Source organism: Mauremys reevesii, linkage group 15 (assembly GCF_016161935.1).
Source record: "Mauremys reevesii isolate NIE-2019 linkage group 15, ASM1616193v1, whole genome shotgun sequence".
Lineage (NCBI taxonomy): Eukaryota > Metazoa > Chordata > Testudines > Geoemydidae > Mauremys > Mauremys reevesii.
This window is the reverse complement of record NC_052637.1, coordinates 26,033,848-26,059,274: the sequence shown is the minus strand read 5'-3', so window position 1 is coordinate 26,059,274 and position 25,427 is coordinate 26,033,848. Positions and strand designations below refer to the sequence as shown.

General features: G+C 42.1%; 1 protein-coding gene across 8 annotated transcripts in view; it reads left to right on the top strand.

The window, feature by feature from the left end:
* Window positions 1-25,427, top strand: part of TBCD (tubulin folding cofactor D) — a 248,552-nt gene that overhangs the window by 206,221 nt on the left and 16,904 nt on the right. For all 8 annotated transcript variants that reach the window (XM_039501345.1, XM_039501338.1, XM_039501339.1 and 5 more), the window contains exons 34-37: window positions 9,188-9,309; window positions 10,929-11,006; window positions 18,366-18,455; window positions 19,552-19,639. In XM_039501345.1, the coding sequence (XP_039357279.1) occupies window positions 9,188-9,309; window positions 10,929-11,006; window positions 18,366-18,455; window positions 19,552-19,639 (378 nt within the window). The remainder of the gene's footprint in view (window positions 1-9,187; window positions 9,310-10,928; window positions 11,007-18,365; window positions 18,456-19,551; window positions 19,640-25,427) is intronic.

The window sequence follows — 25,427 nt, the reverse complement described above, 5'->3', positions numbered from 1 at the left end:
CTCGCAGAAACTAGGAATGTCGCACAGGTAGGTAGTGCAGTCAGACCTAAAGGAGATTACTCAGTATTGGCCATCTCTATGTGACCAACAGCATTGAAGAGCATTGGAGGAAGTCCTCTCCTGCTCTTTGTGGCTGGGATGATAGATTCCATTGAAGTCAATGCTAAAACTCCCATAGACTTCAAAGGGGCCAAGATTCACCCTTAATGACACTGAGATGATAGTATGGTTGGGGTCTTTGATGGATGTCTCTCAAAACCAGAAACAATATCTGGGATTTTTTTAAAAAAGCATATTCTGTATACAATGACCAGAACAAAAACATTCTGACTATCTAGTCTGACATTCTTTTTTGCACTCACTACATTATTCACATAAACAGTACATTTATCATTGCTTTTGGTAGTCTATTCCTCTGCCACTATTGTTCTGTTAACAATATTAACCCTTTAGGCCATTACTACTTGTCTTACTTTCTAAATGCTTAATTAACAGGTATATGTGTGGTTGAAATGTGGTTGTTTTTTTTTGTTTGTTTTTTTGTTTGTTTTTTAGGGCATTTGTAATTACGATTTTATTATTTTCCTATTTTATTTTAGCACAACTTGTGCTTTCGGGGGGTTCTCCATGTCATGTTATGGGGTTCAACCCAGACCAGTGAGAGGTTGTCACTGCTTGTTCTGTAACCCTGAGTGCCTTAAAATGCTCTGCTCCTGTAGCTCTCTGTCTGGACGCTCCCAACCATCATACAAGCATGCACTGAGACTGTGTGTGTTAAGGAGCCCTGGTTCAGCTGGTTTGATTCCAGCAGCGTGTTTGTTACACCACAGCCACCTACTCTGGTCACCACCAGTATTGATTGCTCCTGGCCATGGTGACTCCAACGCTTTCCCCAGGCCTGAATTCCCCCCAGTATCCTGAAATGTCTGCCCTGAAATGTCCAGCCGTTTCCTGGAACATCCAGAGAAGTAATAAGGCCTGTTGCTCCTTTAAAGAGATAAAAGCACAGCTGGTTGTTGCTTTAATTGGAGTTAATCATCATTCCAGTTCAAACACAGCACTGGGTTGATTTAGATCAGGGGTCTCAAACTCAAATGACCATGAGGGCCTACAGCCTAGGGAGGTTGTGGAAGCTCCAGTGAAGGAGCTTCCACAACCTCCCTAGGCTGTACTAAAGGAGGATTGCCTACCAAGCAGAGACAGAGATGAAGAGTGTAATAGTAACCTTAACTGAGCAAAGAATGAGTTCATGAATGATACAGTTAAAAAATATTGGGAATAGGTGATTTGGTTACATGAATGAATCTGCTGCAGTAAGATAACTGACTATAACCCAAATCTATGCTTTTTCATAAGGATGATTGGATGTTCAATGAAGTATGTACAAGGTTTCAGACAATCAGCAGCTACTTTTATATGAGCGAGCCAGTTGTCTCAATGCTTAGTATATACATTTCTGGGTGGCTTCCACAGTTGCGAAGGTGGGCAGCACTGTTTTATGTAGTCTTTGTGTTTGTTCACTCCATCTTTAAATGTTGTGGTAAGGACATGTGCTTGCATTAGCTTTAGAGGTTGAGGGGAGCGGAGCTGAGCCTGAGTCTTCCTAGCACTGTTGCTATAAAGACCAGACAGCCACATTAAGAGGTGTTGCTCAGCAGTTGATAGGTTTGACAGGGAGCAGGTAATAAGAGACAGAGAGCTTTCTAGGTAGAATGGCATATTACCAGGAAGGCTGAAGTTCTGGGATGACAAGGGGAAGAGGAAAAGAAATAACTTGGGTTTCTTCTTGAGTTTGAGTGTAAGGAAAATTAGGGAAAACCGAGGGTATGTCTACACTACGAAATTAGGTTAATTTTATAGAAGTAGATTTTTAGAAATCGATTTTAGTCGATTTGCGTATACCCACACTAAGCGCATTAAGTTGGCGGAGTGCTTCCTCACTACCATGGCTAGCATCGACTTACGGAGTGGTGCACTGTGGGTAGTTATCTCACAGTTCCCGCAGTCTCCGCCGCCCATTGGAATTCTGGGTTAAGCTCCCAATTCCTGATGGGGCAAAAACATTGTCGTGGGTGGTTTTGGGTACATGTCGTCAGTCTCCCCTCCCTCTATGAAAGCAACGGCAGACAATCGTTTCACGCCTTTTTTCTGCGCAGACGCCATACCACAGCAAGTGTGCAGCCTGCTCAGATCAGCTGACCGACACCGCCGCTGTTGTGTCCTGGGTGCTGCTGTCAGCAGACAGTGCAGTAGGACTGCTAACCATTGTCATATTGCCTCAATAGCGAATTTCTCCATGTTGTCTGTCATGGGCTCCCGGGTATGTGTGTTCTTCCTAGGGAAATGTGCGCAGTGCTAGCCGTCATCCTCCACTGCTTCTGCTGCAGCTCTGCTCTTCTGGTGCCATGAATCCACCTTGCCATGTCCTCTTGTCATTCTGTATAAATATCTATTTTCATGGCATCCGTCGTCATCCGCCGATTCCGCTGCAACTCTGCTTTCCTGCTCTCCTTCAGACACCATACCACGGCAAGCATGGAGCCTGCTCAGCTCACCACTGCTGTTGTGAGCATTGTAAAAACCTCACACATTATCCTGCAGTATGTGCAGAACCTGCAAATGCAGGCAAAGAGGCGACAACAGCGCAATCACGATAGTGATGAGGACATGGATACAGACTTCTCTCAAGCACAGGCCCTGACAGTTTGGACATCATGGTGGTAATGGGGCAGGTTCATGCCATGGAACGCCAATTCTGGGCCTGGGAAACAAGCACAGACTGGTGGGACTGCATAGTGTTGCAAGTCTGGGATGATTCCCAGTGGCTGTGAAACTTTCGCATGTGTAAGGGAACTTTCATGGAACTTTGTGACTTGCTTTCCCCTGCCCTGAAGTGCAAACATACCAAGATGAGAGCAGCCCTCACAGTTGAGAAGAGAGTGGCGATAGCCCTGTGGAAGCTTGCAACGCCAGACAGCTACCAGCAGAGGTGGCTCTAGACATTTCACCGCCCCAAGCACGGCGGTGTGCTGCGGGGGGACGTTCTGCCGGTCACCGGTCCCACGGCTCCGGTGGACCTCGCGCAGGCGTGCCTGCGGAGGGTCCGTTGGTCCCGCAGCTCCACCGAAGCCGCGGGACCAGCGGACCCTCCGCAGGCATGCCTGCGGGAGGTCCACCAGAGCCGCGGGACCAACGGACCCTCCACAGGCATGCCGCCGAAGGCAGCCTGCCTGCCGCCCTCCCGGCGACTGGCAGAGCACCCCCTGCGGCATGCCGCCCCAAGCACGCGCTTGGTGTGCTGGGGCCTGGAGCCGCCCCTGGCTACCAGTCAGTCAAGAATCAATTTGGAGTGGGTAAATCTATGTGGGGGCTGCTGTGATCCAAGTAGCCAATGCAATCACTGAGCTGCTGCTATCAAGGGTAGTGACCCTGGGAAATGTGCAGGTCATAGTGGATGGCTTTGCTGCAATGGGTTTCCCTAACTGTGGTGGGGCGATAGACGGAATGCATATCTCTATCTTGGGACCGGACCACCTTGGCAGCTAGTATGTAAACTGCAAGGGGTACTTTTCAATGGTGTTGCAAGCACTGGTCGATCACAAGGGACATTTCACCGACATCTACGTGGGATGGCCGGGAACGGTGCATGACGCTTGCATCTTCAGGAACTCTGGTCTGTTTGAACAGCTGCAGGAAGGGACTTACTTCCCAGACCAGAAAATTATTGTTGGGGATGTTGAAATGCCTATAGTTATCCTTGGGGACCCAGCCTACCCCTTAATGCCATGGCTCATGAAGCCATAGCCATACACAGACACCCTGGACAGTAGTAAGGAGCTGTTCCAACTACAGGCTGAGCAAGTGCAGAATGGTGGTAGAATGTGCATTTGGACATTTAAAAGCTCGCTGGCGCAGTTTACTGACTAGGTTAGACCACCGTGAAACCAATATTCCCATTGTTATTGCTGCTTGCTGTGTACTCCATAATATCTGTGAGAGTAAGGGTGAGACGTTTATGGCGGGGTGGGAGGTTGAGGCAAATCGCCTGTCGCTGGATTGATCGCTGACCGTCGATCCAGCAAGTAATGTAGACAAGCCCTCAGTGTTTCCCTTTAAATGCAAAAGAGAGTCAACATTTAGCTTTGGATCCTACATAAGATGATTACCCTTGACCCAGTCTAAAATTATATAGGGTCAATACCTTATTATTCCAGTTATGTGAAACAGTTTTAAATATTTTTTCAATTTCAGGAATCACTTATTGCAATTTTGGGGCTAACTTTTTTTCTATATGTAGAATGAATAACTGCATTTGCAGTTATGTGTGGTTCTCAAACTGCTTTGTGACTGGAAGTTGTACCTAAATAACTTGTATGTGCTTGAAGTTTTAGTCCATGAAATTTTTTGAGATGAGAGATCAGTCAGTGAAAATTTAGTTAATTCAGAGTATACACTGTATAGAGGAGACTCCAGTCTTCCCAGAAATTGTTGCTATAAATAAAGTTCCTGGTAGAATCATGAAACACCTGGAAACGCCTGCTGTAAAACGTTCAAATAACTGCACAGCTCATCATCAGAGCTATTAAATATTCAACCTGTGTAATGTTGCGTGTACCACTTTTCCCTCTGTTTAAAGGGTCCAAATGTAATAACTTCAGTATGCTGTGAATGAAGGTCACATTTCTAATGAGGGGGGTTCTGGCTTCAGAATGCCATATTTGAAAGGGTAAGAACATGTTTCATTTATCAGGTTTCAGAGTAGTAGTATTTATCAGTAAGCTATCAGTAAGCTATATTTGTCAGGTAGACTCAGCTCATCCATGAGTTCTTTACACAAAGTTTTTAATATTTCTTATTACGGCAGTGATTCCCAACCTGTGGGGTAGGTCCCTGGGGTGAGACCACTCGAGGAGGGCATATTCATTCCATGTAACTAATTATGCTACTCTGCCTGTAGCTCCAGAGCTGAAAAAACTAATCAAAGCAGAGCTCCAAGAAGCTCCCTACCTCCTGTGTCTAAACAACCTCTCTAGGATGGAGAGGAGATGGGGCAATGAGCAAAGCAGCAGAGAGATGAGAGGAGTGGTGGGGTGAGGTTGGGGAAACTACTGTAATCCTGTCTTCTCAGTAAAAGAGCGGTTGGTAACTATGGGAATGTGCTACTTTTTAGCTTTCGCCCTAGTTAGGAGAGAAAGCGGCAGCTTTTAGAAGCCACCTATTTGCCTCTTCTTGGTGCTTCTGTATTCCAGTACAGCAAAGTCATTGGCAGGGGTGCTTCTGAAGCAGCCATTCACCTGGACTAGTTCTTCTCTGTTCATAAGAGCAAACAGGCAGACAATGAATTTTTCCCACTAACTCAAGTGGCTTCTCCCAGGAGTGAGTGTGTGTGTGTGTACCTACTGTGTGCTGTGTTCATATGTAGGTAGGGGTAGCAAAACTTCACTTAATTTCCATCAATTATTTGTGAGCACAAGTTGAGGAGACTCTTGATGGGAAAGGAAATAGGGACTCTGTTTCTTATGAGTAATAGCTTTATAGAGAGTGCATATGGGGATGTTTTGAGACTTTTAGTTGTGGTATTTTTACTTGATTTCCAAGAGAGTTTCTCTATCACATGCAGTTAAAATAAGACAGAAAAAAAGTTTGTTCTCTCTGCAGAAATGAGCACAATAAAATATGGCATCATCATGTAACATTTGTCATATAGAGCAGACAGGCTACAGTTTCATTTTTTGAAAACTAAAGATGACGGCTTAGAGGAACTGTGTGGAATATGTCTCACTCAGAAGCATTTTGGTAGCAGATGTTTTCTTTTGAAATAATTTTAGCCCAAGTATTTCAAGTAATCTGAAAAAGTAGTTGTCATTTGGGGTTTGAGTTTTGGCATTCTGCAACATTCCTTTGGTTCAAAGGATATTTTGTATAAAAGAATCTTCTAATAGTATAACTGGCTTATGATAATGCATATTTCTTATGGCTACGTAACAGAAAACTTCCTGGTGTATGGGGTCTTGAGAACAAAATGGTGTACTCTTTGCGGTTCTCTAAAGCTGTAATTTCAAGCCTGTTGCATGATGATGTTACATGATTATCATCAGTCTCCACTAAATCACAGAATGTCCTTATGGGATTTGTTCAGTACTAAATAAAAAAGTACAGTATGAAATGTTATAGATGTTTAATGAGTAAAGACATAATATCTTCAAGAAGATACTATTTTGTAAGACAGTGTCATTGGAGGACTGCAGGTTTTTGCCTGGCCACAAATATAAAACAATTCTAGAGAGCTGTGCTGAAGTACAGCAACAAGATTTATACCAGCCATTGCCGGATCTATCTAGCTATTAAGCAAGTTAATGAGTCAAATGACAAAACATAAAAATCGTAACTACACCAGATTTATGTCAGTGTTCTGTATGCACAGAATCTATTGTGCGTGAGCATTAATCTTTCTCGAAAGTAAAGTTCTGAAATAGACTCAGAGCTTGCCAAACACTGTAGTGACTTCTTATGCTGCTTTGGAAAAACTGCTGCCTCTTTGAACAGTTTTGTCTTAGTTTCTTTACTAAATTAAAATGCAAGGACATAGTTAGATGGTTTGAAATTTGAGAAAATAAATGTGGTTCTACAATATCCAATTATGCTGCCTGACAGTGCAATCCACAATCAGAAGAGAATCCTTTACACTGGCAAATAATCTACTGGTTTAGAAAAGTTTGCAGGAGTGGGTCCATGGGTCTATACTATGAATTTACAAGTTTGTTATCAAGCAGAATGCATTTGAGACTGATTTCAGGCAACTTTAAAATAAAGTATTGTGAATTGTTTATTACTTTACATTAAATGTCCCTGACATAGAACTTCAGAAGGGTTATTTGCCTTTGAAGATTGGGAGTATTAAAAGAAGTATTGTGAGCAGAACCATGCAGACATGGGCTCACTTTCACTAACTACTAGACTTTTTATTATTTTTTAGTTCTAAGGAAAACACCCTGCTGCCACTTAAGTATAGTAAATATGTCAGGATTTGAAATGAGCCAGGAACAGTGCTATTTATTGAGCATAACATACCCTAATGTACATTTCATCTTTTTCCTGCACATGTGCGGGAACGTTCTGACTCTGTGAATAGGTCTTTATCTGTACAATGAAATGTATGTATATCAGTTATATGAAAATTGTAACTTGGAGCAACTCTGATAAAACTGTAAAAGGCTCATTTATTTTTAGATGTTTTTGGTATGTCTGTGTATCCTGTTCCCTTTACCACTTTTGATGAAGACAGTCTTTTTAGTAGCCATTACATCAGCTCGAAGGGTAGGGGAGACTCAGGCTCTTGTGACGAGTCCCTCTTACACAGTGTTTCATAAGGACGGTCACTCTCAGGCCTTATCCCAGATTCCTGCCCAGCTTTGTCTCTGGTCTGAATTCCATGTGAACCATAACCTCCCAGTTTTCTTTTAATTGTTTAAAGGAGGGGACTCTTACCCACCTCCAAGCAAACACTTTACTGCTTGTTAGTCACCAAGAATGGAATCGATGAGGACAATCACTCAAAGAAGAAAGAATGGTTACTTGGCCCATAGCAGTGATTCTCAAACTTTTGTACTGGTGACCCCTTTCACATAGGAAGCCTCTGAGTGCAACCCCCTCCCCCCTTATAAATTAAAAACACTTTAAAATATATTTAACACGATTATAAATGCTGGAGGCAAAGCAGGGTTTGGGGTCGAGGCTGACAGCTTGTGACCCCCTGAGGGGTCCTAAACCCCAGTTTGAGAACCCCCATCCTATAGTAACTGTAGTTCTTTGAGATGTGTTGTCAATGTGGATTCCATAATCTGCCCTCCCCCATTTCTATGGAGTCTTATTCCATGCATTTCTCTGTTTTATCTTATTCTACATGCTTATATTGACTCTGCTAACTGTTGTCTTTTAATGACATTTCTGTGGAACTGCATTGTTAATTTTTTGAGACTTTCAGGGGAAAACATCTGGGGACTTGGCTCTCTTCAAAATTATGGTGGTAATCTGAGACAGCTGGAAATTAGTCAGTATGAAATATAAATTAGGAATGTGGCAAAAAAATGTATGGTTAGACACATGCTTTGTGAAATCCTGTATTTCCATGAGACTTTACAGATTTCTTTATGTCAACCCTCTGCAGTATTTGGATAGGGAAAGTGCTTGATTTATTAAAATTTTATTTTACTCAAAGAAAGGGGAACTGTTTGCAATTGTGTATCATTCCTTTCCTTTGCAAAAAGTCAATGGAAATATTTCTTTATAATGTAGTATAAAATAATTCCTTGGGTATTGAATTTTACAGTAAATGTCTTGTACCTTAAATCTTTTTATATACTCTGAAGACCTTAAACATAAGCATGCCGTATAATTTCAGCATGTGAAGAAACTCCTTTAAATTACTTTTGACATATGAAAGTACAATATTTACTCAATTCAGTTCAAATTTTCTTTGAAGGCAATTGGCTTTTTCAAACATCTACACCTAGGTGCTATCAAAGCTTGATTATTGATTTTGAAACTCAGCATACACGAGTAATTATCTACTTAATTTGAATGACCTCTATATGTAGATAGTACAACTTTTGCTAGTTTGAGGGAAATAGTATGCTATTTCTAATGTGTTGTATACTACTATTAAAATACATTTATAGAAAAGTGTTATTTTACATATTGGCTTAAGCATTTGAAAACTAATTCTGTCGGATAAATATTTAAAACACTGTAGTCCTGATGCTCCAACGCACATGCATATCTGCCATTGATTTCTGTGCAGGTTAGGCTGTGCACGTGTTTGAAGTGTAGAAGTACAATAATGGGGTTTCTAGGTTATTTTGGTATAAATGTGAATCCTTTACTGAATCTTTTTTTTCCCTTTTAGTTAATCTACTACTGTGGCAAAACTTTAACTGGAAAAAACAATACAGCTTAAATGGAAAGTGAAATAGCTGTCTTCCTGTCAAATGCTGGCAGTGAATTGTATACTCAATCACTGTTGGATATGATGTAAAGGAGTATCTTTTCATGGTGAAAATGTGCAGCTCACATAGTCAGGGATGAACATATTCATATCCAGTTCATGAATGTTATCTTTTTAATTTATTTCAGCCACAGCCAGGTGTGTGTTGCACACTGCTTCACTTGAAATATTTCTCTTTTGCAGGTCAGGTACTCTGCACAGAGCCTGTTTGACTATATGAAGAAAATCCAAAATGATCTAGGTGCCATGAATAACTTTTGTGAGACATTGCTACAGGTCTTTGAGGGTAATCTGCTGAATGACAGGTAATCTTTTTCTCATAAAGGAGTTAGTTGAAACAATGTGCACTGAGCAGATCTTTCAGACTATGAACAGTTGTCTAAAGTTGTACCACGTAAATGTTTTAAGATATTGGGGAAGAAAGAAAATACCTTCAACAAACCCCCCCAAAAAGATGGAATTATGGTATGGTATCGAATATAAAGAAGGAAGCATTTACCTTAGTGCAATACTGAATTTATTGTGATAAGCTGTAATATATTCATGTAATGCAATATTCCGAGGAGCTGATATTCACCTTGATCAATCGGTCCATCAGCCCTCACAGAGAGAGTGCTGATCACAACACGTCAGTCATGTTTTTTTAGCCAGTCCTTCAGCCACTTGCTGGCCAGGCTGTCAGTGTCACCCGACATCTGATCAGCATAGCGCACCGCAGCCCAGAACCCCTGAGTGATCCACCAGCCTCAGTCTCCCAAGTAGCTGGGATTACAGGTGCGTGCCACCATGCCCAATGGAGCTGATATTGATGTGATAAAATAAATATATGTGCAATTTGTAGTGCAGTCCACCATGTATTTATTTAGGAAGGGTTTCTTTAGGAATATGACAGGTTTCAGAGTAGCAGCCGTGTTAGTCTGTATCCGCAAAAAAAACAGGAGTACTTGTGGCACCTTAAAGACTAACAAATTTATTTAAGCATGAGCTTTCGTGAGCTACAGCTCACTTACACCAATTGAATCTATTTCCCTATGTTAAGTTCTCCTCACACCTTCTATGGGCCATCTTAATTATCACTTCAAAAAGTTTTTTTCCTCCTGCTAAGGATAGCTCATCTCAATTGATTAGACTCTGCCTGTTGGTATGCATACTTCCACCTTTTCATGTTCTCTGTATGTATAAATATCCCCTGTCTGTGTGTTCCATTCTATGCATCCGAAGAAGTGAGCTGTAGCTCACGAAAGCTCATGCTTAAATAAATTTGTTAGTCTTTAAGGTGCCACAAGTACTCCTGTTTTTTTTAGGAATATGCAGATTGTAACTCTGTAACATAAAAACAAGTCAGTTGAAAGACCAGATTTTTTACATAGCAACATTTATTCACCTAAACCCCACTTACCAAACATGTTTGCAACTTAGTTTATTTTCCTGGGGAATTTTTTCTGTTCATGACATTTAGCAGAATTTTCAGTCTTACTTTTGGAGATAACTCAGCAGTGGTAGCTGGGAATACATGTGTAGCTGTTTTGGCTGTCATACCACGTGCTCTAATCCAGTCAATAACTAGGCTAAATGAAAAGTTTTTGCATCTTTTAATAAATTCAGTGAAGTACGTTCAGATTCATAAAACTTATCCTACAGGTTTTAGTTGGGTTTGCAGGCCCCTACAGGCTTATACCCACACTAGCTGTTGACCAGCCTCTTCCCTTTGGCTGCGACAGAATGCAGCCGTCTCAGCCAACTAGAATGATTTAGCCAACTCACAGAAGTTACCTAGCAACCTTCCCCTAGGGTGGAGTGGAATTCTAATTTAAATAGATGTATGGAGATGGGAGGTCCCCTCCCCCGCTTCCTATAAAAATAAGTGTATAAATGAAATCTGTGCCAAGAAGTGTCTTTAGAGTGTGTACTTTTTTTACATTAGGGTGTCTGTGCCCTTTCTAAAGATGCTAGATCAGATGCTGGCCAATGGCTGCTTTGATATCTTCACCGCTGAAGAGAAGTAAGTGCTAATTATTCTGCTTTGAAATTGCTGTTTTATATCAGAGGACACTGAAGGGGATAGCTGCTGCTGTAGCTAATTTACGTTTATGTTGTGTTACTAGTGAGAATGTTGTTACCAGTTGAATGACAATGTTCTTAAAACCAAAATCTGATCATCTTTACCTTGTCAGTGGTCCTTTCTCAGAAGATCTTTTTTTCTGTTAAAAAATGCATCACAAACTCTGATAATTATAATTGCTGGGGGACTTTTGGTTTCACAATATGCGATGTGCTTTTTTAAATCTTGCAACAGACTAATGTACATATAGTGGTAGTGCCAGTGAACAGCTGCCTTAGACTGAGGTGCATGCTACGCTGTATATTAGGCAATTTAATAATTTTGTTTAATTTCCCCTGAAGTTACAATAATCCATTGAGCAGCTATCAAGAAAGGTCAAACCAAAAGGTCAAATACTGGGGCTAAGACCCTTTAACCCATTTTAGCTCTCTCTTTATCACTGTTTTATGACCAGCAAATGAACTAGATTCAATCTGCATATTTTCATCTGGAGAAGGTGTGGCAGTGACAGATTCATATACTTGCTGAGAATTGTTGTATAGCCATAACTAGCTGTACATATTCATGGGAATAAATATATATTGTTCGCCATGCTGTGTACATTCCACTGGCAGTGTTTCCCAGTATGACATGCTGAGGCAAAATGCCTCTGCTGGCCTATCATTTTTAAGAATACATTCTTCTGTGAGTTGCAGGGCAAAGCCCAAAGTTTCCAGTCAAGTTAAATATTCTGGAAGGACTGAATATTCTTGGGACTGAATAAATGTGAATAGGCATTCCATTTGAAGTCTGACAAACAGTATGTCTGCACATCTGCAGATACCTGGCAGAGTTGTACAGCACTCAATGTGCTATATGCAATTTTATACTGGATTTTGCATCTATTTTAAAAAGTTTTTCTTTATTTTAATGTTAAAATCACTCACAGTGGATTTACTTTAAAAGTTTCTACTGGTCTGAAAGTTTTAACTAATTATTTGAATATTTCCAATTATATGTATAGGGTACATTTCTTAAACTGGTAACATATTTCTAAACAGTAGAAATAGGAATATTAAAAGTTAATAAACCATCACCACCCTCAGCCAAAATAAAACCATCTATTAATCTGATGAATTCCTCTCCCTTCCTTATTTAGAGGATTAAGACTCCAAGAAGTTCACTTAGAAATCTTGCAGTGCAGATCTAATTTATCTGGGAAGAGCTTAAAAGGTGCTATAGAAGACCCTAAGCTAGCTAGAAAGAGTTCCAGAGTGCTACCCTATGTTTGCAGTAATTATAGTTTGTTCTGGGAAAATCTTCCTGGGATAGTTAAAAGATAGTTAAATACTGGCCCTGGCTCACCGATGCCTGCTGCACTACAGTGTAGGAAGTCACTGCTTTTTGTGTGAAAGAATGTGGGAGTGTGTGACTGCTGGAGCGGATTGCTTGAGCAGAACCACTTGTATGCCCCCTCAGCCAAAGAAATGTGCCAAAAAGGATGCGAAAATATAATGCAGAATGAGTCGGAATGAATTGCAGACACGCTGCCCTATATAACATGTAGCATACAATTTCAGAGCTAGAATGTATATAAAAAGTGCAGGGGCTTAGGTGGCGGGGAGACAGAAGTGAATGCGTCGTCTCATTTTTAATGTCAATATGTGTCTTCCACAAAAAATCAGCTAAGAATTATAGTGCTGGTTGATTTTTTTTTTTAAACATAAAAAATGTCCTGTTATACAATACATTACATCTGATCTATAGAATATGCAACTCTTGCTCAAAAGCCTGGAATATCAGCCTATAAAATTATTTGTTGAGTTTTTTTCTTAATCTGGGCAACTACGTCTTTGCATGATCTCCTTGGATTTAGAATGCTCCAACACCTATGGTTATGATGCCAATGACTGCTTAGCCTTCAGCTGACTATTGTTAAATTTGTTGTTAAAAGAGTATTTGCAAATGCAAATTTCTATTCTGTTACAGTAAAAAAGAGGTTTGTATACAGTATACTAGACTTCCTTTTTTCCCCAACAGTAGTTGCAAAAATATTAGTTGTCCAGAGCAGGTAAATAATATCCAAATTGTTGCTGAATTCTATAGTTAAGTTATAGCTATTGGATTAATGGTTTGAATACCCCTTGGAACATAAATACTTTGCATTAGCCTGAATTGCCACTGGATGTCATTCTTGCTTCACAGGAACACAGCTTGGAATGCATGTTCTTGCCTGTTCACAAGATGCTCCCCTAAAGCTGGGTTTGGAAAAGACAGTGGAAAGCATTCTCATAGCTCTGTCTAACTGATTTTAGTGCTCGTGAAATGTGCTGGGCTGACAATGCTAGGATTCTTTAGTATATATACTGGACAAATGCATCACTTGGCAGTTTCCCCAGAACTGTCCTGTCAGTATGCTTCAACCCTGACTAGATTGGTAACCTATAAGGTTGAGAGCGGAGCTGAATCTTCATAATCCATTCAGTCCTTTGCACCTCTGCTGAGGTTGCCAACAAGGAGGCCAATTACCTCCTTGGACACCTGCTTAATAGGAAATGGTATAACCCAACTCTTTCCCTAGATGACCAAACTGCTGGCAGTAACAACTTTCATTCGCTGTTGCCCTTGGCCAGGTTTGAATCTGTGCTATTAAGGTGAAAAGTCTGCTTGCCATTTCTCATTCACCATCTAGTCTCCTTTTCCCCCCTCTAATAGCTGCAGTACTTTTCCATTGAAGTGTAATGGTTCCTCTGTGCAGGCACACACTGTTCCATAAAACTCTGAATTTTAACCTAATAAAAATTGTGAATTTGTATGGAATTCATATTCACCCATATGGCCTCTTCACCATTCCTCTTCATTTTAAAGAATAATGTAATTCTGGCTGGACTGTTAGTTGGTCAGGAATGGTGGCAGAGGCCAAGGCTAGCACATTTGAACAGTGGTTTTAAAGTCCATTATAGTCTAGGCCCTGTGTGGCAGGGTTTTCAGAATGCTTGCTGAAGGCTGGTCCTGCAAGATGCTTAGTGGGAGATGGGGGTATTTGGCATCTTGCAGGACTGGGCTGTAATACAACAGGCCCAGATTGTGAATCTCTTGCCCTCAGGAGTAGTTCCATTGACGAAGTATCCAAGGGTATGGCTACACTTACAAATCTGCAGCGCTGGTAGTTGCAGCGCTGGTCGTCCAGCTGTGCAGGGCCAGCGCTGGTGTGTGGCCACACTCACAGCTACCAGCGCTGGTGTGTGGCCACATTTGCAGCATTTGCAGCGCTGTTGGGAGTGATGCATTATGGGCAGCTATCCCAGCATTCAAGTGGCAGCCAGGGTGCTTTTCAAAAGAGGGGGGTGGGGTGGGGCGTAGTGTGACAGGGAGCGGGGGGAGAGAGAGAGAGTGGATTTTTGGAGCCAACACTGTGTGTTAGCTTCCTGACTTGAAAAATCAGAACATGTTCCCAATCTCTTACCCTTAACTCTTAACTGCAAACAGCCTGCAGCCAACACGACTCCCTTTCTCCCCTCTGCCCCCGCTGTTTCTGTCAAGCAAACACTCACTCCCTGCCTGCCTCATTATCTCATTTGATTGTTCACAGATTGATCACAGCAAACAGGAGCTGTGTTTGTAGATAAACAGCTCCGGGATCAACGGAGCTACAGAGCTACGGAGCCCCGCGTTCACAACAAAACAAAGAGAGGCTGCATAACAAAACAAAGAGAGTAATTTATAAAAGCATTCTGGGATACATCCTTATACCCTGGAGGCCAATAACAGCGCTGGTGTGTGGCCACACTTGATGACCAGCGCTGCAGCACCAGCGCTGGAATCCTTATTTCCCCATGCTGAGTGAGGTGTACGGCCAGCGCTGCAGCCAGGGAAGTGCCCTGCAGGTGTGGCCACTTACTAATTGCAGCGCTGGTGGAGGCTTTCCAGCGCTGCAACTCGCCAGTGTAGCCATACCCTAATTCCTGGAGTTAAAAATACTTAGATGTATTCTAGCATACAGTACCTACTAAGTTTGAACAGAATAGTCTCTAAATCATCATTCTATTGGTATAGTGTGCACCTGGCAACATCACATAAGTAGTATCTGTACAGTAACTTCTCACTTAGTCACGCAATGCTCCCTTACAATGTTTGGCAGCCGCCTGCTTTGTTCGCTGCTTGGAGAAAAAGCAGCCCATTGGAGCTAGCTGGTGGGGGCTTGGAACCAGGGTGGACCAGCAGCCTCCCTCCATCAGCTCCCCGCTCCCCTAAGTTCCCTGTGCGGCAGCCACCCAGCAGGCTATCAATTGCTGGGCAGTTCAGCTGTCCCTCCCCACACTGCCATGTGCTGCTCCTGCCCTCTGCCTTGGAGCTGCTTCTGGAAGCCTCCTGCTTGCTGTGCAAGGGGGGGAAAGGGGTGCTAATGTCAGGGTTTCCCCCACTACTGCCCCCCACTTATCCCATCTCCATAGAGCAGGGGGACACACCACAGGGCTCAGGATGGAGGGAGCTTGCTGGCAGCAGCGGCTGTCTCAACTTGCTGATCTACTTAAAAAGGCAGTGTACTTAGAGTAGGGTCAGTGTACTTAAAGAGACAATGTGCATCTCTCTCTCTGTCTGTCATGCTGTTTCCCCTCCCCCCATTTGTGCTGCCTTGTAGAGTGTGAGGCTACATTAACAACATGTTAACCCTTGAGGCTCAGCCGAGTGCTAGTTCATCATTTAGCCAGTAAGGCATTCCTGGGAAATATCCCACCCTCTTCCACCCTCTGACTTCCCCATCTCAATCAAGCTTCACAGTCATCATTGCTGTGCACAGTATTAAATTGTTTGTTTTTTTGTTTAAAACATATACTTTGTGTGTTTGTGTGTGTGGGTGTGTTTGCGTGTATGTATATATATTCTTTTGTATGGTGAAAAAAATTCCCTGGAACCTAACTCTCCCCCTATTTACATTAATTCTTATGGGGAAATTGGATTTGCTTAATATCGTTTTCCTAAAAGTCGCATTTTTCAGGAACATAATTACAACATTAAGCAAGGAATTACTGTATATGTTCAGCTATTAGGGCCTCTCATTTCTAAAACCATCGGTATAACAGTTTGCAGAAGGTTTTATAAAGTGCCATAAGATGGCATGTGTCATTATTGATGTGGCTCTTAGATTGTAATACTAGAGGCGATTCTTTAAGTAGTGGTAATTCCATTCCTTAATAGAGCCTAAACTGAAAAGGGCACAGCATGGCTGTCCTCTGATTTCAAGACCACCCCAAGTAATGTCATGACTGATCTAATTGAAATGCAGCTCACCTTAAAACAAAAATTCTTTTTGCAGGAACACGTGTGCCCAATTTACATAATGTAAAGACTTCAGACTGATCTCTTTTCCCCAGATACTGATTCTGTTTCTGTTGGAACCATGCCCACACAGAAGAAGGAATTTTCTCAATTTCCTTTAAAGAGGCCAAGCTATTTGAGTCATCTGAGATCACACATAGGTTAGGTTTAGTTATTACAAATGTAAAATTGGCAGATGACAGAAAGGAAAGTGGGTCTGTTTTAAACACCAAATGCTGCACATGTACTAAATTTTTTCCAGATGCTCTGTTCCAGTTGGCCTCTTTGTTGCTTTGCTTTTCAGCAATGTCTATATTGTTGAATCAGTTTAAAATCTCACCTAATTCACCATATTGCTGTTATCCTGTGCTGAAAGGCAGGCACGCACTGCAGATACTGTAATTAAACTCCTGTAACCTTCAGCCAGTCTGGAAAATAGCCTTGTGTAATTTGCCAGCCCAGGAAAAGATACCCAGCCTTTATTATTTAACACCACACACAGTTCACCTCACGCATACAGCCATACACATGTAGCTGGGGATTAATACACACACACCCCTACCTACCTACCTTCCTAAACATACACCCTTGGACATTGATACACATGAACTCTCAAATTCATGTATGCATGTACACCATTCCCCTCAAATGTCTCACACATGCACACTTCTCACCAGCTCACTCTCTTTGCAGGGTTGGAGCAGAGCTGATGCGACTTGTGGCTGTGGTGGTGGCACAGAACTTACCACTGCATGCCTCCGAGTTAGAGATCTTAGCCACTTCAACATAATTTCTTCTGAAATTACCTTTTAAAATAATGTAAAGCACACTGATGCCTATTGTATGGAAATTATAACTTATCATTCCTATCACCTTTGTATTGTTGCAAAATAGATAAATTATATTGTACACCTTCATCTTATTTTTAGATCCACAGTTTAAATCAACATAACAGAGATAAATGTCTGGATTTTGCTTTATGCTTTTCATACGTAGTACAGTGGAGGTTTTCTAAATGCACAATCTAGGAATAAAATAAAAGTATTTCTTTGCCAGTGTTTGTTACTAAACAAATATGAAATGGTTTCATGCTACGTTTATGACACAGCAAATTACTCTGCTGTTTGTTTTTTTATCAGATGCCTAGGAGTATTGAGGAGAAGATTAAACAAGTTATGCTGCAAATATAAGGATATATTCTAAGAGCCCATGAAATATGAACAAACAGAATATTAAACAACACTGTTTGTGTAAGCATCTGGGAAAGAACTGTGAGAACCACATTTCCCATATGGTGTGTGGAAAAAACACACTTGCTAAATATATTTCAAGATGGCGTCAAACTGTACTGCATTTAGCAGTAAAGCTTTGGAGAACTACAGTCCCAGGAATCACTAAGAGATCATGACAGTACAATAGTTTAAAGTGCATTGATCATCACTTGATGCAAAAAAAGTTTTCAATTAATTTAAAAACAGCAGGGGATGATTAAGGGCTAGGTAACATAGCAATGCATAACATAAATAGATTTTTATGTGGATATAGAATGTTTTCTCTCTTCCTTTGCCATTTCTGATCCAACACAGGTTGGTAGTAGTAACAAGACATGGCATCTAATTGTTTGGTGGCATATGTGGAATGAATTTGGTTATAGTTCACTCCCCCAGTGGACAGGTAACTGCAGCACAAAACGATTAGCATTTATTTCTCCATTGTCAATATAGAAGTCAGTGACTGAGTAAGCACGGAGGCTGAAGTAAATTCCCACCATTAGACAGGAGGTCCTTCGAGAAAGGGGTGAATCAGATTGGCAGAGCATTGTGGGGGAAGCTTCCTATACTGCTGTCTGTTCTGTATTTGTTCTATGAATAATACTATTAATCTGGCACCCTCCATGACAACTATATTCATTTAGAAATAGATTTTAACAGAATGTCAACCTAAAAGAGTTCTGTTTGCTTTTTAAAATTAATAACGAAAATAAACTTTTAAAAATTTCAGCCATCCGTTTTCTTTGAAGTTACTTACTCTTTGCAAAGAAGAGATCAAGAAATCCAAAGACATTCAAAAACTTCGCTCCAGCATTGCAGTGTGAGTTTGTATTAAAATCTTTCTTTTTTTAATTCAGGGAATGGAGATTCAACTTCTGAACTTAGGGCGGTGGGGTGATTGGAGAATTGTTCTCCTTTGTCTATTTGGCATGAAATATATCTGAAAAAACACATGTGAATGAATGGAACTGAAAGTTCCCATGATCTTTATAAGTGTGTTTTAAGAAAATCACACACAAAGAATCAGTAAAGATTTGATTCCAGGTGTCCCCAACCCAAATGATTAAACTGCTGGTGCCCTAAGGGGTGGGGTAAATCATTAGCTTTTTACTTCTGGAGAGCTTGATTCAAATGCTTGCTAGATGATAAACATAATTAAATAAATCACCCTAGATCCTATTTGTGAGCTAGAACACAAAACCAATTTGGATGTTTCTGCTCCAGAGAGAACCCCAGCTGGAGTAGCAGGGAGAGGTTGCAAGTCAGGACTGAGGTGCTTCAGAAGCATTGTAGATGGTGGGTGAGATCATGGGGCTGGAAACAGTGATGCTAGTCTGGATTGATGTTCCTTGGCAGAAGTTGGCATGATACTGTCAGTTGTAACTCTATTGAAAGCAGAGGATACAGCTAAGGATATTCTTGACTCAATGTGTCAATGCTCTTAGTCTACCGCTAGTTCACTTTTTCTACTCCAGTATTTGAAAGTGTTCTAGAAAGCTTAAAATGAGCAATAAGCCATATATCCAAACTATCCTTTACTCCTAAGCAAATCATGCATTAGCTTACACTGTGTCCTTATTTACCTGTGTGAGAGCTTGTTTTGCTTTGTGGTGATTTTCACACACATTCTTTGGTGGTGCCTGTCAGTAGTTTTAAAACCATATTTGTACTTGGCATAGCTGTGTGGCACCCCAGACATTGTTTACTAACCCTTAAGGATTTTTACTATACTTTCCTTCAGTTTGCTTTCCCACGGTGGTTGGAAAATAAAGTGATACTTTTTGAGGGAAGCAAAACTTTTATTTTATTTATACATATTTATACATCTTTATTATTAACCTCAACAATAAAATGTACCTTCGTGATTGACTAGTGAAAGGAAACCACTCAAGCTCTATACATTGTTATTTTTCTAGGTTTTGTGGCATGATTCAGTTTCAAGGTGACATGAGAAAGAAAGTTTTATTTCAGCTGTTTCTTCTTCTTTGCCATCCATTTCCTGTGGTAAGTATTGGAGGTGTTGCCATAAGGCTTTTGGGGAAAATATAATCTTTTTACCAAGAAATAATGTTGTTAAATACTACTTGAAGTGAAAAGGGATTGAAAGTACATTTGACATGTACACATTTTTTCACAGATATTTAAAAACCATATATTTTTGGGTAGGTTTTTCTCTGGATGTTACTCATCTGAAATCTTAGTGCCTGCCAGTTCTTTACCTTATTGATTTGCTTGTATGTTGTATCCATATCCTTTCCCCTTTGTCTGAGTCTTTACCCCAAAGCATTTATGATCTAGAAATTGCTGCTGTTTTGTTTGTACAGCACAGTAAGGCTCCAATCTCCATTTGGGTGCCACCATAATAAATTCTTCCTTGAGTTACTGGCCCTACTGTTGCTCTGTGTGAGGGAGTGTGTGTGTCTCTCTGTGTGCTTTTTGTTAGCAGTGCTTTGGATCTGCACCAGCACCCTATGCCTTCTTATGTTGTGGTGTGAGGGAATATATGGAAGAGTGGACCACCGCTGCTCCAGTTACTTCTCCACCGCCTGTGGTTTAAGATGGAGTATCATAGTTTTCACTTGCTAGCTGATGCAGTATTTTATTTTGTATTTCTTTATATTTTATTATATAGCACGGGCTGGGGGGGGGGTACGCCTTCCCCTTTTATTTCATGATCCTCCAGCCTTGCAGCCTTTCCTAGTGGGTTATGCCAAAAAAACACAGGATTCAAGCCCTGCCAGACCTGCCATAGGTTTTCCCCCTTCAGTGATGGGTATTCTAGCTGTCTCTGCTGCCTTGGAGAGTCCCATGTTCTGTCCATGTGTAAGGTCTGCTCCAGCTTCAAGGACAGATCAACAATACTGAGGAAAGATAGACTGAAACTGTTCCTTACGGAGCATTCCTTGAGAGAGATGCGGGGTCCAACACCCTCTTCTCTCTTGATAAATCTGCCTCACCAGCTCAGAGCACTCCAGTAATTTCCTTGGCACCAGCTTCATTAAGCAGAAACCATGGAGCAACTTCAGGCTCTTCAAAGCTTTCTAAAAGGAAAAGACCCACCTCCCCTGAGAGAGAGCTCAAGAGGGAAACGTCACCCTAAGATCAAGGAGTCAGGAGACTTCACATCCTTGTGCGAGTCCTGTTGAGGCTTCTACCTTTCCCAGTACCGAGATACTGGGACTACCAAGAAAGTAAACCACGCACTTAAAAGTCTTCCAGCAAGCAGCCTCCACATGGCATCATTGTTGGTACCAGGATCAGAGTGCTCCAAACACACAGACTTTAGAAGAAATCCACTTCAGCTGCTTCTTCAATACCATCTCCCTAAGGCAACAGCCAAGAAGAGCGCACAGCTCTACCATCTCCAGTACCTCTAGATGTGCTTCACCCTGAGGAACTATCCCAGGACCTAGGCTCACCAGTACCGTTCAGGTTCTTCTCCCATAAGGATCTCCAGACTATGGAGGAGCCCAAATCCCTTCTGCTGAGGTTTACCAGGAGCACCTCCTTGACATACTCTTCAGAGCCCCTTTCAGTGCTGGTGTGTCTTCATACAAATACTTAACCGAGGGTACTGACATGGTCGCTAATCTGCGTTGGCCCCTCTGCTGACACAAGCCCTGATATGGGCACCTATAGCTCATCCACTGGATGTGGGAGATGGCTCAGAATTCTCCATCCCAAGAGTCCACTGCCTTCCCATTCCATTCCAGCCTTTCTCCCTCCCTTCGGGTATTTCCTGAAGAGAAGACCCCCAGGAACCAATTGACAGATGACCTGTCAGCCTTGACAGGAACATCCATGAGGTCCCACTACTTTCTGTTATGTCCCACTCCATTTGGCCTTTTGGAACCCTTGAGCTCCTTATGGTGACCAGTTTTATAGGTGCTCTAACACAGAAGGACCTTCCAAAATCAACTGCCACCTTGAGATCCTTTTCCCTAGAAAGACCCTCTGAAGAAACAGGAGTAAAGGATAGAAAGATGACATCACCATCCTCCTCCTCTCCATAGGAGGCAGTTATGCCCCTCTGCCTTCTACATGGATGACTTTGGGGCTTTTCAAAACCTAATGAAACACATAGCGCAGAAGCTTTACAGGTCCCTTTGGAGGAAGTATACAAACCTCAGCATTCTCTGGTGGACATATTGCGTACCTCCTCTAGGGTAAGATAGCTTTAAACATCAATGAGGCCTTACTATCACCAGCCTATATGGTATGGCAGACACCAGCAACCATCCCTCCCACATGCAAAAAGGTTGATAAGTACTGTGTGCAGGCCAAGAGTTTGAAGTACGTATTCTCCCGCGCTTACCCTAACTCTTTGGTTGTTGCTGTCAGTGAAAAAAATAAACTATTAATTCAGATCAACAGACTCTGATAAAGAACTTAAGTGCCTGAATCTTCTTGGCTGCTCCTCATGGTTGGCAAAATATTACACTACAAATTACAACAACTTTTCACATTTTATTAATCATTTGCATCAAGGGAAGCAGGAGCAATTTCAAGCTCTCATTATGGAAGGACAGATGATTAGAAATGCTTCCCTACAGGCGTTTTTTGACATGGTGGACACAGCTTCATGTTCTGTGACAACTGCTGTAGTCATGCATCAAGTCTCCTGGCTGCAATCCTCTGCTCTTCCCAACAAGGTACACAGTACTGTAGAGAAATCCCCCTTTTGATGAGCCTAAGCTCTTCAGTGATGCCATAGATCTCTCCACTTGCTCAAAGATAGATTTCTTGGCATCTATATGCCTTCAAAAAGGAGAAAATACAGCAAGGCACAGACAGCACAGCACTCTCGACTAGTCCACTACCCAAACTTCCTAAGACCAGCTGAACTTCCATAATATGGTACAGGTTCCACAAGAATGGGCAGTTGTCTACAATGACCTCTCAGTCGGGAACCTCTTTCAAATAACCATTTCGACCCATTGGTCGAGGATCATGAACTGCTCCTTATACTGGATCTTCTGCAGCAACCCATCCTCCATCCACCCTATAGAGACCACCTCCCATTTTTACCTCATCCAGTTCAGCTCTATCCCTCCTTCTCATCACTAATCAGGGACTCTTCTCACAAAGCAAGAGATGAATCTCTCATGCTTTTGGGGGCGATTGAATCCTTTCCTCTGGTTTTCATCGTGAAGGGTTTTTGCTTCAGGTATTTCCTAATTCCCAAGAAAAAAGGAGGATGGAGACAAATCTTGGATCTTAGGACTCTGAACACCTTTATCCTTAAACAGTGATTCAGGATGTCAAGCAGTGAGAATACTATCTTTACATCCTGGGGACTGGTTAATCGCTCTCAACCTCCAGGATGCCTATTTTCATATAGCCATGCAGCCATTGCATGAGCACTTCCTAAGATTCATTGTTTGCAACAAGTACTACCAGTACTGTGTTCTACCATTTGGCTTATCAACCACCCCGAGTCTTCACAAATGCCTTCTCAGTCTTTGAGGCCCACCTTTGTTGGATGGGAAATCTTCCATATCTGGCTGACTGGCTCCTCAAGGTACAGTCAGCTACCAAAAAGGCCCTGGGCCTCTTACACTCTCTTGCCCTTTGTCTCAACATGGAAAAGTCTACTTTGATACCTATGCAGCCACTCTAGACTCCACAACAGCCAGAACATACCTGCCCACAGACAGGTTTGTCACAATGTCCAGCCTCATTTCCACTCTGCAACACAGCCCACAGAACACTGAAAGTTCAATTTTTGGGCCACTTGGTGGACTGTACATTTGCAAGACTACACTCCTGATGTCTTCAAGCCTGGCTCAGGTATGTCTGTACTTCCAACAAACACAACCTGTCCAACTGAGTGTCTGCACCATAGAGAGTCCTCAACTTCCTCAGCTGGTGGAAGGATCCCCCAAAAGGTCTGTGAAGAAGTTCATTTCTTGCATCTTCCCCCCGTAGAGATCATCACCACAGATGCCTCCCTGCTAGATTAGAGTGCTCATCTCCAGGACTTTACAGATGAAGGCAAATGGACTTCCCAGGAGACATCTCTCCATATCAACCTTCTTGAACTCTGGGCAGTCATGGCACTATCATCACTTCCTGTCCAATATCAGGGTCCACTCAGTCAGAGTAATGATGGAAAACGGAGCAGCCAAAGGCCTGGTCTACACTTGGGGTGGGGAGGGGGTGTCGATGTAAGATACGCAACTTCAGCTACGGGAATAGCATAGCTGAAGTCGACGTATCTTATTTCAACTTACCTCCCATCCTCACGGCGCAGGATTGACGGCCACGGCTCCGACTCCGCTTCTGCCTCTCGCCCTGGTGGAGTTCCGGAGTAGATGGGAGCGCGTTTGGGGATCGATATATCGCATCTAGACGAGATGCGATATATTGATCCCCGATAGATCGATTCCCAACCCACTGATCCGGCGGGTAGTCTGGACGTACTCATAAATTGCCAAGGAGGAGCAAGATCCCAGTCCTTATGTATGGAGTCAATAAACATATGGAATTGTGGCATATCCCATCAAATAGACATCTAAGTGGTTTACCTGCTGGACTCGCTGAATTCCATCAGGACCACAAGTGAAAGTTGAATGACTCCGTTTTTCAGGAGATTTGACTCATCTTATGTTCTCTGGCAATAGATCTTTGTGCTGCTGTCTAGCATGAAGTGCCATTGCTTCTACTCAATCGGAGAGAACAGTCACAACTTGTTAGGAGACATCCTCTTTCCCTCAGCCTCTCTTTCTGCTGTTTCCTTATCCTCAAACGCTGCTACTCCTCAAAGTTCTGAACAAGCTGATACAAGAGAGAGCAGTGATCATTTTCATAGTGCTGTCATGGCCCATGTAGGTATGGTTCCCAGACCTGATATGCCTACCTCTGTGTCCATGTCTTTTCCTTCTTCTGATAGCGGACCTTCTGACTCAGGAATTGAGCTCCATAATCCACTCCAACCTCTCATCACTGCATTTCAAGGTGTGAGTCCTCTCAATGGCTCTTGGATATAAAACAAGATTGTTCTCTTGATGTCCAGACAGTACTGACAAGTAGTAGAAAGCCTACCACATTGAAAACTTAACACCTACAGAAATGTAAGTGTTTCCAAGTCTGGTGCGTCCAATAATCCATATCTCCTTCCAAGTGTCTTATCCTGAACATACTCAATTACCAGCTGAATTTGAGTACTCTGGGTTTGTCACTAAGTTCTGTTAAGGTTCACCCAGCCACTATGACAGCTTTTCACCCCTGAGTTGAAGGCTTCTCAGGTTTTCACACATCCTACAACCACAAGATTCCTTAATGGTCTGTCTAACCTGCTTCCTCCTGTAAAAGAGCCTACATTCACCATGTTAGAACCTTAATTTAATTCTTAATGCCTTCTCTTAGGAAACCTCCCACTTAAGCCCATGAGGACCTGTTTGTTTCTTCATCTGTCCTTCAAAACCTCATTCCTCATAGCTGTCATCTTGGCCAGGAGGATAGGAGACCTTCAAAGTGCTTATGGCTGATCCAGCACATACAGTGTACTACCACAATAAGGTGACATTATGCACCCTTTCTTGTTTCCTACTTAAAGTTTCATTGTGTTTCTATATCAATCAGGGCATTCAGTTACCAGTGATTTATCCCAAGTCTCACTCTTTGAAAAAGGAAGCCAGTCTTCATACCCTGGATGTGATAAATGCTCTTGCCTTCTACCTAGATAGGACCAAACCCTTCCAGGTTTCTCCCAGACTCTTGGTTACTGTCACTGAGAGAATGAAGGGGACAGCGAGTCTCCTCCACCCAAAAATAGTCAAAATGGATTTTA